This window comes from Mus caroli, unplaced genomic scaffold, assembly GCF_978045245.1.
Source record: "Mus caroli unplaced genomic scaffold, Mus_caroli_1 scaffold_15, whole genome shotgun sequence".
Lineage (NCBI taxonomy): Eukaryota > Metazoa > Chordata > Mammalia > Rodentia > Muridae > Mus > Mus caroli.
Window position 1 is genome coordinate 103,343,862 of NW_028227270.1, and position 18,570 is coordinate 103,362,431.

General features: G+C 43.6%; 1 protein-coding gene across 4 annotated transcripts in view; it reads left to right on the forward strand.

Annotated features, from left to right (window-relative positions):
* Positions 1–13,698: 13,698 nt before the first annotated feature.
* Positions 13,699–18,570, forward strand: part of Cdk13 (cyclin dependent kinase 13) — an 87,548-nt gene continuing 82,676 nt past the window's right edge. For all 4 annotated transcript variants that reach the window (XM_029468532.2, XM_029468533.2, XM_021179986.3 and 1 more), the window contains exon 1: positions 13,699–14,912. In XM_029468532.2, coding sequence (XP_029324392.1) covers positions 13,699–14,912 — 1,214 coding nt within the window. The remainder of the gene's footprint in view (positions 14,913–18,570) is intronic.

Genomic DNA, 18,570 nt, shown 5'->3' on the forward strand with positions numbered 1-18,570 from the left:
ATGGAGTGATGGTAACAGAGCTTGGCTTGCTGGTACAGCTAGCTGTACAATGCTTGAGGGTCTCCAATCTTTGCTGATCTTCATTTCCCTGAGAGAGGCACAGCCTAGAATGTCTCCTGGTGTCCCTCCTGGCCCCTTCTGCTGACTTGAGCTAAGTAAGGCTAACTGTCTTTGCTAGGTCCTGTCACCTCTGTTGCTAATCCATCTCTACCAAACTGGACTTGCTGGTGTATCTGTGAGGTATTTGAGAGTGGATGGAGCTGCCACTGCCTGCTAACTTGTGAAATGAACTGCTGATTTTCAGAGAACACAGACAGAAGTTCCTCCAAAGAACCTTTGTAAATAGGTCCACTTCCCCTGTATCCTTTCTTTTATATTACTGCTGGTGGGTAGTGGGTTACAAGGAAGGTTAAAGTGTTTAAGACCCATCATTAAAAATAGGATTTGAAAAAAAATAAATTTACAGTGTCTCTGTATAGGCTTGTTTTGTGTCTCTTCCAGTGCTCAAGCTCTACCCAGAGTGGAAGAGAGCCTCCTCCTGGCTGCCTGAGGATCCAGATGTAGAACTTTTGGTTCCTCTAGCACCAATTTTGCCATGCTTCCTGCCATGATGATAATGAACTGAACCTCTGAAACTGTAGGCCAGCCCCAATTAAATGTTGTCCTTTGTAAGAGTTGCCCTGGTCATGGTCTTCACAGCAATGAAACCCTAACTAAGACATCTATGTATGTCAGTGGTTCTCAACTTGTGAGCCTGTGGGTTATGATCCCTTTCAGGGTCATATATCAGATATCCTGTATATTAGATATTTACATTACAATTCATAACAGTAGCAAAATTACACTTATTACAGAGCAATGAACTAAGTTTATGGTTAGGGGTTACCAGAACAGAAGACACTGTATTAAAGGGTAACAGCATTAGGAAGACTGAGAACCTCTTTTCTAGGCTGTTTCTGCTAAAGTCTTTTAGCTTCTTGGCTGTCGAGGGCCAACTCAGCTTCTGTTATTCAAGTGTTATTTTACACTTTTGCACAGGTGCCCAAGGAAGGCAGAGTGCATTAGATCCCCCAGAACTGGAGTTACAGGTAGTTGTGAAGTGATTGATACGGGTGGTGGAAACTGAACCCACGTCCTCTACAAGAGCAGTACGAGCTCTTAACCACTGAACCATATCTCCAGCCCCAGCTTATTTTAACTTTCTCTGTGTGTCTGTTTTGTCTACATGTATTGTGTGCACCATGTGTGTGCCTGATGCCCACAAAGACCAGAAAAGGTTATCAGATCCCCAGGAACTGGAATTACAGATGGTTGTAGAATGCCACGTGGGTGCTAAGATCTGAACCCAAGTCCTCTGAAATAACAGCAAGTGCTCTTAGTCACTGAGCCACTGCCCAGCTAACATTTAATTTTTAAAAAGAAGTTTTAATGGAGGTGTTTTGCATGGATGGACAATGATTCTTCCAGGAGACATGTATTATTAAATGTAAATCTCATTATAAGTTACGGTATACCTCCCTAAGATTTAGTGGTCGGGAGTTTGCCGTGTCTGGGAATGGTGGTTGTGCTGGCTAATTTTATGTCAATTTGACACAAACTAGAGTAATCTGAAAGGAGGGAACCTCAACTGAGAAAACGCCTCCATAAGATCCCCTGTAAGACATTTTCTTAATTAGGGATCAATGGAGGAGGGCCTAGTTCATTGTGGGTGGGGTCATTCCTGGGCTGGTGGTCCTGGGTTCTATAAGAAAGCACACTGGGTAAATCATGATGAGCAAGCAGTACCCTCTCTGTGACCTCTTAATCAGCTCTCACCTCCAGGTTCCTGCCTGCTTGAATTCTTGCCCTTATTAATTTTGATGAACTGTTAAATAAAATAAACCTTTTTAACCCCAAGTTGCTTTTGATCATAGTGTTTTATCAGAATTCCCACTGACTACTTGGTCTTCTGAGGGAGTTTATTGGGTTCCCAGGAGAATATGAAAAAATATAATATATAAAGATAAGACCGGGTGGTGGTGGCGGCGCACGTCTTTAATCCCAGCACTTGGGAGGCAGAGGCAGGCTGATTTCTGAGTTTGAGGCCAGCCTGGTCTACAGAGTGAGTTCCAGGACAGCCAGGGGCCAGGGCTATACAGAGAAACCCTGTCTCGAAAAAACCAAATATATATATTTTTTTTCACATATATAAAAAATGAATGTATAAAGGAGATTTATTAGAATGATTTGCAGGCTATGGTCTAGCTATCCCAACAATAGTAGTCTACTAAGAAAAGGTCCAAGAATCCAGTAATTGTTCAGTCCATGAGACTGGACATGAGACTGGATGTCTCAGCTGGTATACTGGCTAGTTTTGTGTCAACTTGACACAGGCTGGAGTTATCACAGAGCAAGGATCTTCAGTTGAGGAAATGCCTCCACGAGATCCAGCTGTAAGGCATTTTCTCAATTAGTGATCAAGGGGGGAGGTCCTCTTGTGGGCAGTTCCATCTCTGGGCTGGTAGTCTTGGTTCTACAAGAGACCAGGCTAAGCAAGCCAGGGGAAGCAAGCCAGTAAAGAACATCCCTCCATGGCCTCTGCATCAGCTCCTGCTTCCTGACCTGCTTGAGTTCCAGTCCTGATTTCCTTTGGTGATGAACAGCAGTATAGAAGTGTAAGCCGAATAAACCCTTTCCTCCCCAACTTGATTCTTGGACATAATGTTTGTGCAGGAATAGAAACCCTGACTAAGACAGCTGGTCTTAAGTATACAGAATCATGAAGAAGGAGGAGGAGAAGGAGGAGGAGGAGGAGGAAAGGAGGAGGAGGAGGAGGAGGAGGAGGAGGAGGAGGAGAAGAAGAAGAAGAAGAAGAAGAAGAAGAAGAAGAAGAAGAAGAAGAAGAAGAAGAAGAAGAAGAAGAAGAAGAAGAAGCAGCAGCAGCAGCAGCGGTGGTGGTGGCTATAATGCCAGTGAAGGAAATTCATTCAAGTTTTATTCCTCTCCAGAACACTAATATGAATGGCAAGAGTGTTCATTAGAGGGTAACTGTTTTAGATTCCTTTCTGTTGTTGTGACAAATACCATGACCAAAAACAATTCATGGGGAAGAGTTTATTTCAGCTTTCAAGTTTTAGCCCATCACTCAAGAAAGTCAAGGTGGGAACTCAAACCGGAATCTGAAGCAGAAATCATGTTGGGACACTGCTTCCTGGCTTACTCAAAGGCTCATACTTAGCTAGCTTTCTTTTATAGTCCAGGACCACCTACTCTGGGAGAGTGCCACACAGAGTGGGCTGTCTCCTGCTTTAATTAATAATCAAGATAATACCCCTCCCTTCCCTAAGACATGCTCATAGGCCAACCTTACCTTTGCAATTCCTCAGCTGAGGCTTCTGCTCTCAGATAACTCTAGGGAATCTACGTCAAGTTGACAATTAAGAATAACCAGGACAGTAATCAACTTCTTTCTGATTGGGTTTGAGGTTTTCTCCAAGAGGAAATTCATACCAGGTACTGTAGCTCTTTTCAAAACAAAACCAAATGACCATATCTAGGAGGTCATGGAGCCTGGGGATGACCCTAACACAGTTGCTCTGCTAAATGACCATGTTGTTAAACTACTCTCTAAATGTATATGATTATAGCCACAGATTAGTGCTTTTAACCAGGGTCAAAGCTTAATGAAGAGACTCATAACTGGTTAAAGCTGAGAATAAGCAGTAAATGAACTCTCCACAGTACTGTTCGCTCCATCTAAGGCTTAGGGAACGTGGAAGAGGAGGAAGAAAGAAGAGCCATAGGAGGGGGAGGAGTACTGTGAAATGCTCTCTTCTGGACATGACATGGCGGTTGTACGCATGAACTGGAAGCAGCTAGGGTTACATGTACAAGACTTACACAAGATCAAGCTAGTCAACATTCCAGTATGGATAGGGGAGGAAACCCCACACCGCCTCCCTGCCCCCAAGCCGAGGAGCTACTCCAATTGAATTTTCATTAGAGTTCGTGATTCTTGGTAGGTTTCCATGCTCCAGTGGATGATCCCATATCCTTGCAAATTTGGGCAGCACTAATTGATATTGATTTAAAAAAAGGAGGGCTGAAAGTGGGAGGAGTTTGTGTTGGGGAGAGAATGGGGAGGATGGAAGGGGAAATAGGGTGGTTTGATGGAGATACATTTTATACATGTGTGAAACTAAAAGAATAAATTAGACAAACTAAAGAACAAAAAATTCAGTTTCACATTACTATTTATGTGATGATCAGCAACTCCATTTCTCTGAGTTTTATTTTTTGACTGTTAAACAGGATTAATAAGTTACTTATTCACTTCCCCACTCCCGGCATAGTATTTTTGAGGTTCATCTATGTCGCATGTAACAGAAATATTTCCTTTTTGTTGTTGAACATTCTACTCTATGAACTGATGGGCATTTGGGTTGTTTTGGCTTTTTATCTATAGTAAGGTGTATAGTGTTGGATTGTATAGTGCTGCTCCAAGCACTTGTGTGCATGTTTTATGGACATATGTGTTGTGGGTTTGTAGCCCTAGCAGTGGAATTGCTGATACATATGGTAACTTGAGGGCTGGTGTTTTCAGAAACTGCCAAACTGTTTTCCAAAGTGGCTGTATCATTTTACCTTCTCAGTAGCAATGAATAAAGATTCCAATTTCTCTACTTCCACCACAGAACTTGTTTATTGTCTGTAGGCGACAGTATTTGAAATAGTAACTTGTTATTAATGGCTAATGTTGAGAATCTTCCCATGTGCTTTTTAGCCACTGGCAGACCATTTGAGAAATGTCTATTCACTTAAAAAAAAAAAGATTTATTTATTTATATGTAAGTACACTGTAGCTGTCTTCAGACATTCCAGAAGAGGGCATCAGATTTCATTACGGATGGTTGTGAGCCAATGGTTATGAGCCACCATGCGGTGGTTGTGAGCCACCATGCGGTTGCTGGTATTTGAACTCAGGACCTTTGGAAGAGCAGTTGGCATTTTAAACCGCTGAGCCATCTCACCAGCCCCTCAAATGCCTTTTTAAAAACACCATTATGCTTTAATTAGCTTACAAAGTAGCAAGCTTCCGTAGGGTTTTTTGACTCCTTAGTTTTATTTAACCCATTCCATACTTGTCTCTCCTCTGTCCCCATCCCCAGCTACATTATTTTGGTTTTTTTCAAAGATTTATTTTCTATTGCTGTGTATGTATGTGTGCTGAGTGTATGTCACGGGTGTGGGTGCTCCTGAAGGGCAGAGGGGCTGCAGTTACAGGCATTTGTGAACTGGTATGGGTACTGGAAGCTGAACTATGACCCTTTGCAAGAGCAAGCAGGAAGTGGTCTTAACCACTGAACCATCTCACCAGCCTGTCTATGCACTCTTTAAATGCCTTTTATACCAATACTTGATTGACTTCTTTTGTTTGTTTTTGTTTGTTTGTTTGTTTGTTTTTGTTTTTGTTTTTCGAGACAGGGTTTCTCTGTAGCCCTGGCTGTCCTGGAACTCACTCTGTAGACCAGGCTGGCCTCAAACTCAGAAATTCTCCTGCCTCTGCCTCCCAAGTGCTAGGATTAAAGATGTGTACCACCACACCCATCATCTTTTCACTTCTTAATGGAATTCTTTCAAGCAAAGCAATATTTTTAATTTCTTTGAAATCCAATGTATTTTTACATTTGCTACGTATGCTTTTTCTCACTTGAGCTTAGTTTTGCTCTATATTAACTCCAGGTTGCAAAAGACTCCCAGGTTTACTTCTCCAGACTGTTCCAGCTCTGACAGTTAGGTTTCTGGCATGTTTTAAAAACATTTGTATAGGGTGGGAATCAAAGTCTGTCCTCTTGCACGGAGATGTCTAGTTGCAAGTATCATTTGTTAAAAACGCAAGTCCCCAGTGAACTGTCTTCAAACCTTTCCTGAAAATTACCTAACCAAAGTGAGAGAGTGAACTGAGTTTTAAATGCCAATACTAATACTTCTTTCTATTGTAATATTTTGCAAGTAAAACAAGATTCGTAGTTCTAGTTAAAAATTCAAATAAAGATTATTTCCTGAGACCTCCATTACTAGTACTATATTTTATGATATCAATTATGTTAGCAGTTGATCATATGCTCCATCTTCCATACTTATGAGATATTTTAATAAAACAAAGGTAGATTGTTATATTAATGCTTTAGTCAAATACACTCATGGATATAATTATTTAAAAAATTTTCTGTAGTTTAAATTCCAAATATTCCTAAAAATTTGACTCCTAATAAGGCTCCTTCTTATGAAATTAAAGATCAAGAAAATACCCCACTAAAATGCTTTAAAAATGGCATATTTTCATTGTATGGATTTATCTCTATAATTAATACATATCTAGTGCAGTGTAATCACAAAACACAACTGGAAATTTTTTTCTAGAATTCACATTGTTTCTGTCCAGCAAATTTGCCAGAATAATTACAAAAATTATTTCAGAAAAAGCACAAAACTAATTTTACTGTTGGTATCTTCTCTGAAGTAATAGCTGTTTATAGCATCATGTGTGAGTTACTCTGAGTCTATATTTAAAATGAACTTGGAGAATTATTATATCATTATGATTATATACATAATATAGAATATAGTACTATTACATATATTTAATTATAATTACTATGTTATTAATTAAAATACCATATATTTAATTAATGATATCCATTCTGGGAGTAGGATAGGGATCAGGGACCATGACAAATTATTTAGCAATTTCATTTGACTTTAACAATATCAGGGGAAAAAATGATGCTTTAACAAATTAACAGGGTCTGGAGAGATGGCTCAGTGGTTAAGAGCACCGACTGCTCTTCCAAAGGTCCTGAGTTCAAATCCCAGCAACCCCATGCTGGCTCACAGCCCTCCGTAATGAGATCTGACACCCTCTTCTGGTGCATCTGAAGACAGCTACAATGTACTTAGGTATAATAATTAAAAAAAAAAAAAAAAAAAAGCCAGGCGTGGTGGCTCATGCCTTTAATCCCAGCACTTGGGAGGCAGAGGCAGAGGCAGAGGCAGGCAAATTTCTGAGTTCGAGGCCAGCCTGGTCTACAGAGTGAGTTCCAGGACAGCCAGGGCTACACAGAGAAACCCTGTCTCCAAAAAACAAAAACAAAACAAAACAAAACACCAAACAAATTAACAGTTTTATGCTTTTTGGAGCTTGTCTTTGTAGACCAGGGTTGGCTTGGTGAATCTACATGGTTGAGAATAAGCTATGCCCTTCTGTATTTTCTTTACACAAGTGTCCTTAGGCTATGCTATGTCCTTATGTCCTTTGCAATCATATGGTAGCTGGATTTGAGTTTTAGAAAGTCAGGGTGAAGGGGAAAGGTACAGATCAGCTGAATTCACAGACTTAGCTTCTTTTTTTCTTGCTGTGATAAAATGTTTTGACAAAAGCATCATAAGTGGAAGGGTTTATTTCTGGCTCATAGTCTAAGAGTAGAGACCATGGTGGCAGAGAAGTCAAAGCTGCAATAGCTTGTAACAACTGTTCACATCTCGCCCACGAGGCTGTGGAGAACTATGAACGCCCATGTTCTATTCTGTAGGCCAGGATCCCAGTCCAGTGAGTGGTTCCACATGGTTAAAACGGGCCTTCCCACATCAGTTAACCCAATCAAACACTACTTCATATTTGCACTGAGAAATGATCACCCAGGCCTTATCTATTCCTCAATGCATTCTTACATTTTCTCTTTTACCAGTGGAACAACTGCACCCTCACCAATGTTACTCCTCAGTGTTAGCAGCCACCATGACACTTCCCTTAATATACATTTACTGTCGTTACACAGAGGTCCCAGCAAATCCGTGCTGAGAAGCAAGAGGGATTGTTGTTTTACTGAATGGTGGTGGGTCAAGTAGCGTTCACAGCTGATCGCATGCCCCCATCTTCCACACTTCTTCCCCTCCTTTTCTCCTTTCTTCATTTTTTTTTTTAAATGATAGAATCTCACTGTATAGCACATTCTGGAATTTGCAGGATCCTTCTACTTCAGCCTTCTGAATGCTGAGATTAGAGATGTTTTCCACTATACTCAGCTGCAGTCCATTGGATTAGATGAATCCAGAATATTTAGATCTTTGTCACAGGTGATCTATTTGAAATGTTGCCCCTTTGTAATTAATTATTGCAATATTAGAGGTGTCATGTCCACCTTATTAAAGACGCATCTTGTGTGTGAGTTCATGAAGTTCTTGAAACTATTGTTACAGTAACATTGGTTTTGTTTTTCCTTTTTTTATTTTAAAGGAAATTCTCTGGCATGTTGGCTTTACCACATATGTCAATAGATTTTACTTTTTTTTAAAGTATGCATAATGAAATATTCCACTAGCGCATAATGTTTAGCTTTTCAAACATAGTTCCTTGTGTTTTCTGTTTCTATAAGCCCTTTCTGCCTGAAGTTGCTTTTGTTGGTGCTTACTCTTTTTCTTTCTTTTGAGACAGGGTCTCCCTATGTAGACTTAGCTGGTGCATACACACAAACACACATACAAACCAAAATGCAATGAAAAAAATTAAAAACTAAACAATAAAAATGTTAACTAAAGCTACTAGTTTTACCACAGGAGTCAGTTTTTTTGTTTTTTTTTTTTCCCCGAGACAGGGTTTCTCTGTATAGCCCTGGCTGTCCTGGAACTCACTCTGTAAACCAGGCTGGCCTCAAACTCAGAAATCCGCCTGTCTCTGCCTCCTGAGTGCTGGGATTAAAAGCATGCGCCACCAGGCCCAGCTAGGAGTCAGCTCTTATGACATTAATTCTTACTTCCCAAAGGCCCTGCCTTCAGTTACCATTGACATATGATTTGGGAATTGAGTTTCTAGTACATGGATTTTTGGAGGAAACATTCAAGCTATAGCAGCATTATATTTTTCTAATTTAATTCTGGAATATATTACTACCATTTGGTTTAATAAAGTTCAGAGGCGGTAATGTATAAAACAGCTTGCATTCTTGAAAGCATGGTCTTCAAATCTGGACAGAACAAGGGATCATATTTTCTAGAAGTATACTTTGGGCCAGTTTCTGTATGTCTTACTCTTACTGGTAAACCACTGGTAATTTTTACAGGAAGATTGACATGATAATTTATTTTCAGGAGGGAAAACTCGTGACTGAGTGTTCTATTAACTTGAACATAGTAAACCAAGACTATCACTGGAAAACCCTAGAACATGGACATCTTACTTATAGGTGCTGCTGTATTGAATGAGACAATACTTAGCATAGAATGAGGTGAATGCTAAAAGTTCAGTAAATGCCAGTTGGTTTTTGTTTATTTTAAAATTCACTGGGCTCAATTTAAGTAGTAATTTGCTGATCTCTCTCTCTCTCTCTCTTTCCCCTCTCTCTGTGAGCGTGTGTGTGTGTGTGTGTGTGTGTGTGTGCTTGTGTGATGGGGAATAAGAAGGGCTGAGATTTATTTATTTTTTTTGAGACAGGGTTTCTCTGTGTAGCCCTGGCTGTCCTAGAACTCATTTTGTAGACCAGGCTGGCCTCGAACTCAGAAATCTGCCTGCCTCTGCCTCCCGAGTGCTGGGATTAAAGGCGTGTACCACCACGCCCAGCAGGGCTGAGAATTTAAAGATTTTTCAAGACTAAGGGAAGCTGTAAATCAGCCAGTTTCTCTAAAGGAGAATCAATATTAACAAATACTGTGAAAATTCCTATTTACACGATCATGGAGGGAGTATGTAGCCTACTTATGAACTGTGTACCATTTACAAGCTTAAAGGCAATGATCAAGTTTTTATGTCTGTGATTTCATTGTAGCATTTGACCCAAGGTCCTTTATACTCTTAAAAATTGGTGAAAAATGCAAACAATTAAAAAAAATGTTACTTACTGGTATTTTTTGCTATATTATAAACAGAATTTGAGAGAATTGAAAACAAAAAAACCCAACTGGCCTTTGCCTATGATCCCAGGATTTACAAGGCAAAATTGGGAAGATTTTAAGTTTAAGGCCAGCTTGGATGTTATGTAGATAAATAAAATGAAGAAAGAAAAAGAGGATAAAAATGCATCCACTTAAAGTAATTCTTTTGTTGGGCATATATCTTTAATCCCTGCACCTGAGAGGTAGAAGCAGGTAGAACTCTGTGAGGACAGCTTGGTCTACAAGGACAGCTAAGGCTACATAGACTCCAAAAACAAACAAACAAACAAAAAAAAAAAACAAAACCAAAAAACAAAACCCACAACTAACTCTTATAAAGCATTTAAAGATTTGTTTTATATTCTGCAACATCTGTCCCCCCTCAACCTCTCCCCTAACACACACCAAGGCCTCATGTGTCTTAGGCCGGTCTTTAATTTGGGATGTAGCCAAAGCTGACCTTGAACTTCTGATCCTCCTGTCTTTTTTTTCCTAAGTGCAGGGACTAGGCTTGCAAACCTCTTCACTGCCCATTTTAATGTAATTGAAATTTGGTTTTTAAAAATATTTCTTTTATGTATGTGTTCTCAGGCCAGAAGAGACCATTGGATTCCTTGTAAATATAGATGGTTGTGAGCTACCATGTGGGTTCTGGGATTTGAACCCAGGTCTTCTGAAAGAAAAATGAATGCTCTAACTGTGGAATTCTCTCTCCAGTGTCAAGCTGCCATTTTATGCAATGTTTTAATCTTTTGTTTGGATAAACTATGTAAATCAGATATATTACTGGAAGGTGGGTGAGTATTTTAATAGCCTTTCTAGACTGTGGATAATCTTCAACTCTACACTAAAGTTGTATAGTAGTTTCCTACCTACCTACCATGCAGGTCTCCACTATCACCTATTTTTGTGGCTGGTGCTCAAATCCAGGACTTTTGAATACTAGGCAAGCTCTCTAACAACTGAGACCCCTCCTCCCCTTAGCCCCAAACTATAAAGAACAGCTTATGTGGTATGATAATGATCTGTCAGATAAACAAAGAAAAAATATTTTTAAAACCACAAGGTAATAAAGACACACATAATTACATGAAAAGCACACTCACAGCAAACAATAAAAAACAAAAAAAACCCCAGTTCCAAGTGGCAATTTAAAAATCTCTTTCGATGAAGGTAGCAGATATTCTTATAGAAACATCATATTTAAAGATAATTTCCATTACTTTGGAGTTTGAATCCTACTAAAAGCATTTCCAAGCAAGTGAGCTTGAGGAAACGGACGGCAGAATCTCATTAAGATATTTTCTTAAGTTTTCTACTCGCAGTCTGGAGTAACCACTATACATTCACTCTGGACCAAGTGGTTTTTGTACGGACAAGAACAGATGACATTCCCAAGTGCAGTGAGTAGCTTATGCTAGAGGAACTATTACACAAACATCTACTTGCCTCTTCTTTTCTATTTCAGCCTTATTTCTGTTTTTTCTTGGCAAGGTGGGATGGGGTAGAGGGTGTTATTTGTTTTTTTTTTTGTTTGTTTGTTTTGTTTTTTTCGAGACAGGGTTTCTCTGTGTAGCCCTGGCTGTCCTGGCACTCACTTTGTAGACCAGGCTGGCCTCGAACTCAGAAATCCGCCTGCCTCTGCCTCCCGAGGGCTGGGATTAAAGGCGTGCGCCACCACGCCCGGCTTGAGGGTGTTATTATGTAGAGTTCTGATAGGCCAGAACTCACCATCGTCCTTGACCTGTTTTAGCCTCCATTGTATTGGGAATAGACATACGCCAGTGCATCAGGCTTTGAAAAGCAGCATGATGGGACGGGTTGATATTTTTCTGAAAAGCTCCCCTCTTTAGTAGTCCGAGTTAACAATGATGTCAAGAAGAAATTTGCTTTAGGTAACATACTTCTGAAATTTCGTTTCCCAGTATCTTTGCTTTGCCCCCTTCTGTGTAGAAGGTTCCACTGGGTGATCCACTCAGGCCTGTCTTTGTCAGAAGTAGCTATTCAGACCTCTCTATCTTCTAGCAAGTATCTTTTGTAAACTTCAAAGTCTGAGCTTCCATCAGTTTGTGAGATGATGCTGCTGAGGTCAACTTGATTACTAAGTATTTAAGAACTAAAAGCCAGCTGATGATCTGAATAAATTTGTTAAGGGGTAATTACATGTACCCACTGAGCAATGTTTATCTTCTTTCCAGTATTAATGACCAATAAGCCTTTTAGATTTTAATCTAATTACCCCGAACACCTAGCCTCTAACTGAAGGGCAATCTTAAGGCAAGAGATGCAATATGAGGGCATTAAGTAGCTGACAGCTCATAGGTTTAGTTAGATATAATTACAGGTGAAAGTACAAAGAGTGCAGCTTCCACTACTACAAAATGTTTTTAAGGTTCCTGGGACTTAGTAGTCCTCCTTGATATTTTGACTTATCCTTCAGATTTACTTAAGGCTTTTGCTTTAAAAAGAGATTTACTTATTTCATGTATGTGACACATCAGAAGCCGGATCCCCATTACAGATGGTTGTGAGCCACCATACTGTTGCTGGGAATTGAACTCAGGACCTCTGGAAGAGCAGTCAGTGTTCTTAAACTCTGAGCCACCTCTCCAGCCCCGCTTAAGGCTTTTTAAAGGTTCCGAAACTTCAGTGTCGCGGAAGCTCGAAGCTATGAACACCAAGTATATTTTTAGGTTACGATGGGTCCTTGAACTTGGGCGTACGTGAGTCTAGTCAGGCTAACGTCACATTCGCCCTCTGTGGGGAGTCTGCTCTCACAGATGTTCCGATCCCGTGGCTGGGGAAAAGGTAGTCGTCAAGGTTCTCCCGGGTCCTGCCGTGACCTTTTCACTGGAGGCGAGCAACAAGCGCCATGACTGGCGCCAGAGGGAAGGCCTCCAGCGACAGCACAGCACAGCCCACGCCTCCTCTCCTTTCTTTAACCCTGCTCCTCCGTCCCACCCCTGCCGGAAGTGGGGTGGCTCCTCGCGTCACTTCCGGTGACGGCCAGGGTCCCGGCGGGCGCGAGCACGCAGCACCTCCCCTCGCCCGCGCTCCCTCTCTCCATCGGCGTTCCCGAACGTCACGAGCGTGCGCGCCGCCGACCTAGCGTTGGGTTTAGGGGCAAAAGTCTTGAGGAACGCGGCGAGTGGGTGGTGCGCGGCGAGGGCTCGGCCAGCCAGTCGCGTCGCCGTCCCGCAGGGAGAACGCGGAGGGCAGGGAGGGGCGAACGGCGCGCGCGGAGCCCGCGTGGAGGGGCGGAGGACAGCGAGCCGCGCCCCCGCTCCGGAAGCTGCGCGCAGTGCCCTCGGGGCGCCAGGCCCAGGCCCGTCCGAGCGCCGCGGGGTGTCGCCGCCGCCGCCACAGGACGACGTGGACGCGCCGCGGCCGGCCGGCGACGGAGGCGTGCTGTGGTCGCGCCCACTGCCCTCCCGCGAGCTCGCCCCCGACGTCAGGACGATGGAGTGAAGCGCGGCCCGCGGTGGCACTTCCGCGTTGCGCCGCCGGAGCCCGAGGCCGCCGCCGCCGCCACCGCCGCCGCCCGGCACGGCCGGCTTTCTGCCGAGGATAGGATCCTCCCGCGCCAGGCCCTGACGCCGCTGCGCACACACCGCGACTGGAACCGGGGACGCGCGTCCCGACCCGGATTATCGTGGCGCGACTCCCGGCCGGCCCTGCTGCTCGCTACCCCTCCGCCGCGGCTGCCGTCCCCCTTCCCGGCGGGGGACATGGCCAGGGTCTGACCCCGGAGGAGGCCGCACCCGCGCCGCACTCTGCGGCGGGCTCTAGGCGATGCCGAGTAGCTCGGACACGGCGCTGGGGGGAGGCGGGGGCCTGAGCTGGGCCGAGAAGAAGTTGGAGGAGCGCCGCAAGCGGAGGCGATTCCTGTCCCCTCAGCAGCCGCCGCTGCTGTTGCCGCTCCTGCAGCCGCAGCTCCTGCAACCGCCGCCGCCCCCGCCGCCTCTGCTCTTCCTGGCTGCCCCCGGCGCGGCCGCCGCCGCAGCCGCCGCCGCCGCGGCCTCCTCCTCCTGCTTCAGCCCGGGCCCTCCTCTGGAGGTCAAGCGGCTGGCGAGAGGCAAGAGGCGCCCCGGAGGGCGGCAGAAGCGGCGCCGCGGGCCCCGCGCCGGGCAGGAGGCGGAGAAGCGCCGGGTCTTCTCGCTGCCCCAGCCGCAGCAGGACGGCGGTGGCGGTGCCAGTAGCGGCGGGGGTGTGACCCCGCTGGTGGAGTACGAGGATGTGAGCTCCCAGTCCGAGCAGGGGCTGCTGCTGGGGGGCGCCAGCGCGGCAACGGCGGCGACGGCTGCCGGGGGAACGGGGGGCAACGGCGGGAGTCCGGCCTCCTCCTCCGGCACGCAGCGGCGCGCGGAGGGGTCGGAGCGCAGGCCGCGCCGGGACCGCCGCAGCAGCAGCGGCCGCAGCAAGGAGCGCCACCGCGAGCACCGGCGGCGGGACGGGACGCGCAGCGGCAGCGAGGCCTCAAAGGCCCGCAGCCGCCACGGACACAGCGGCGAGGAGCGGGCGGAGGCCACCAAGAGCGGCAGCAGCAGCAGCAGCGGCGGCCGCCGCAAGAGCGCGTCGGCTACGTCCAGCAGCAGTAGCAGCCGCAAGGACCGGGACCTCAAGGCCCACCGTAGCCGGACTAAGTCGTCCAAGGAACCGCCCTCGGCCTACAAGGAGCCGCCCAAGGCCTACCGGGAGGACAAGAGCGAGCCGAAGGCCTACAGGCGGCGGCAGCGGTCCCTGAGCCCGCTGGGAGGCCGGGACGAAAGCCCGGTGTCCCACAGGGCCTCGCAGAGCCTTCGGAGCCGCAAGTCCCCCAGCCCGGCGGGAGGTGGCAGCAGTCCTTATTCCCGGCGGCTGCCGCGCTCCCCGAGCCCCTATAGCCGGCGTCGCTCGCCCAGCTACAGCCGCCACAGCTCCTACGAGCGGGGCGGCGACGTATCCCCCAGCCCGTACAGCAGCAGCAGCTGGCGGCGCTCGCGCAGCCCCTACAGCCCAGTACTCAGGTGAGTCCTGTCCCCCTGACCCTAGGAGGCGGGGAAAGTGGGGCGAGGCGCCTCTGGTTTACTCGGTCGGCTTCCCAGGCCAGCGCTCCGGGTCGGAGGGTGGGTTTCTAGCGGAGAGGGGAGTGCTGTACGCACCTGTGAGGGTGGGAGGGACCGAGCGACCAGCCTAGGCAGGGATGATTCCTAAGAGTTCAAAGTTTTTAACTTGTTGCTTTTAACTGTCAGCAGGTTAGTGCAAAATGCTCTCCATTTCCAGCATTGCTATTTTGGCTTAATTTGTCTTAATACCTGCTTATGGAGAAAACGTTACTTTGTTGGCGATTTATTAATATACAGGGACTTATATTGTAAAGAGCAACCAGATTCAGGAGGTGATGTCAGTTAGATAAGGATTGCAGAGGTTTCATGTGGTAAATACGGGGATGGGAAAAGCAGCTTTTGTGAAGTTTATTTTAATACTCAAAATACATGTAAGTAGATGTTGATAAAAATAGAGTTTAAAGATAAATTATATATGAGAGTGATTCTTGTGTTGGGTAGTTTTTTTTTTTTATCTGATCTTTCAAAGTCATGGTTTTAAAAAGGAGGGGGAAATGACAGCTATGTTCAGTACTCAGTTGCCAATAATATATATAAGTGGATATAGTGGTACAGCGTAACTTCGTGAATGGCTTAGTACATTCTCAGGCCACTATAAATCTGCTCACTGTAAAGTTAGGCCTTTTAAGTAATACTAATCCTCATGAACGTGTTCAGAAATTTTTGTAGAGATAATATAATATGAAATTTGAATACTGCTTTTATATAGCTGTTAAGCCATTGTTATACGGTAATATTCTGAAAATGTGTGTATATTGATACATATCTATTTTGTAGAGTGAATTAAAAGTAGCTTTTGAGTACTTTGCAGGTCTTGTAGCTTCTTATATTACTTAACATATTTGGGCCTTCTAGGTTTTATGGTTTTAGGGTTTGGTAAATTAGTCCTAGGATTGACTAAGTTTTAAAAGTTTTATAACTTTATATAGTCACTTAAGTATGTAATGGCAATTTTAATAACGAGGTTAGATTTGGTAAGGTTGGTGGTGTGTACTACATAGTACAGTTTGTGATTAGGACTGTGCATGCTTAGCAAATATCCAAGAGCACATATTATATGTCAGTGATAGTTTCGGTAGGGCAGTGTAGCAGTGAAGAAAGACAAAGTTACTGTCCTCATAGAGCTAGCATATAGAAAGTCCACTGACTAGGGAGTCTTTTCATTGTGTGTGTATTGACCAGCTGTATTTCCAAAGGGTTCATTTTTGGAAGAAGCTTTTCAGTAATATTGGTCAGCATTTCTAACAACTGGCTATGTGGTTCACTCCTGAATACATCAGTAGGTGGGTGGGAACACATTGTTTGGGCAGTCTTTGTTGGACTTGAGATCAGAGACGATTTTCCCAGTTTCTTTACTGCATGATTTGTTAGGCTTCTTAGCAAAACCATTGATGACTTAGTTTGCTAAACAGTAATATTTAATACTTGCCTTTTTATTATTTTATAAAGTATAGATTTCCCTAAAGAAATCTAGAGTGGTTGAATTGTGAATAGTTTGAATTGTTAAAAGTCTTCGTATGGAAATGGAAATCGGCATCTATGTATAATGCTTTGGAATGTACACAAGTTTGTGAACTAGTTCTTTAAAACTTGGAAGATAGTTGTCATGTTTCCAGGTCTTCTCTCTGGGCCAATAGCTTTGGAATTTTTTTTTTTTTTTTATTACAAGGTATGGTCTTCAGGTTTTTCATTTTGTTTTTGTTTGTTTGGTTTGTTTGTTTGCATTGTGTTGCTTGTTAAATGCTATTCTTAAAATTTGAGGACCAGAACTGATGGCTAAATAGTTACTTGAAAAACAAGATTTAGAAAAATAGCAAATGTACATACTGCTGAGGAACATGAATTCACTTGTCCAGCTTAATGCAAAAAGTTTTATTTGTTTCTAGGTTTAGTAGTAGAGTCAGATGACTGGCTCTTTAATGAATAGACGAGATTGTAAGCTCCACAAGTGGCATCTGGCCTGTCTTGCCCATCATTGAATTCCTAGTGCTCAGCACTGTATTTGGGTGGTTATACACTCTTAATAATCGTTGAATAGGTAAGTGAAGGGATAGAGTTGACTGAACATAGGATTTACCACTGTGACTCTCTATTACCTGCTTCATTTGAATAAATAATTAATATAGACAACGTGCTATGGTATAAGAAACTTAAATATGACATTTTCCAAGCCCACATACTAATGAATTACCCATGTAGACTTTTTTAAAGGAAGTGTATCCATACACAATATAGTATTGAAATCATGGCCCAGAGCGTAACTTTTAACTCATAGAATAAATTCTCTGTTCAAGGGACTACCATACAACCTGTTCTTTGCTTGCATTTGTGTCTTCATTTCTTAGCTCCTGCATTTCATTGGATGGATCTTCTTGGCTTAATTTCTCCTCATAAGCTGTTTACTGTATTTTTCTTTTTTCTTTTGTTTTTTCCAGGTAGGTTCTTTCCTGTGTTCTGTAGTCCAGGCTGGCCTCCCAACTCAGATCCACCTGCCTTTGCCTCCTGAGCTATGGGACTAAAGATGCCTCTTCACTGTTTGATTGTTGAGGTGTGTAAATTCTTATCATCTTCCTGATAAGCCTTATAATAAATGTGAGGAGTGTTAATACAAGGAAATAGAAGGGTGCTGAGTGCAGTGTTCTGTGTGGTGATTGTTCCCACTGATGGATTAGGAAACAAATACCCCCAAAACTTGAGTGATTTGCTGATGGAATATGAAACAAATGCTTCAAAAACTTAAGTGCTTTGCATCAAGGTCAGTTTGAATTCAAAAGCTGAGCTAGCTGATTTGAAAGTCTTTAACATTGTGCTGTATTCAACCTTAGTTGATATTCGTGGTACCTTTTGTACTGACCTGTTTTGTGTGAAAAAACAAAGATAAACCAATCTTTTAAGGGTACTTAATTGTCAGTTTGTTAAAACTTTATTTTATGAGTGTTTTGCTGCATATATGTCTGTGTACCACTTGTTGGCCTGGTGCCTGCTGAGGTAAGAGGGTCAGAAGATGTCAGATGTTCTGCCCAGAATCATAAGTAATTGTGAGCTGCCTTATGGGTGCTAAGAATTGAACATAGGTCTCTCCAAAAAGAGCAAAAAGTGCCTTTAAGCCCTAAAGTTTTTCTTTTACCTTTTTTTTTTTTTTAAAGAAATTTTCTAGGCAGACTGGGTTGACATCTTATAATCAGTACTCAGGATTAGCTCTGGGTTAGCATGGACCTCACTGAGACCATGCCTGAAAACACAAGAAACACAATGTTTCTAACAGTGCATTCAGCTTGAATATCATTTTTATTTGCTTGTTTATTTATTTATTTATTGGTGGGGCTTGGGATGAACTCAGGTCCTCTGGCTTGTTAGATAAGCATCCCACCACTGGTTTCCTCCCGTCTGAATTTGTAGATTATTACTTATTGATGACTTATCTGCTGCAGGAGGTGTTGACCTGAAGTTACTGAAGTCAGGTTGATGTCCATCAGGATGAACTGCATGCATGTAGTTAGTTTTGTCTCCCATCTGTATAGGCCCCGTTACATCAAGGGTCAGCAGACTTTGCTATTAA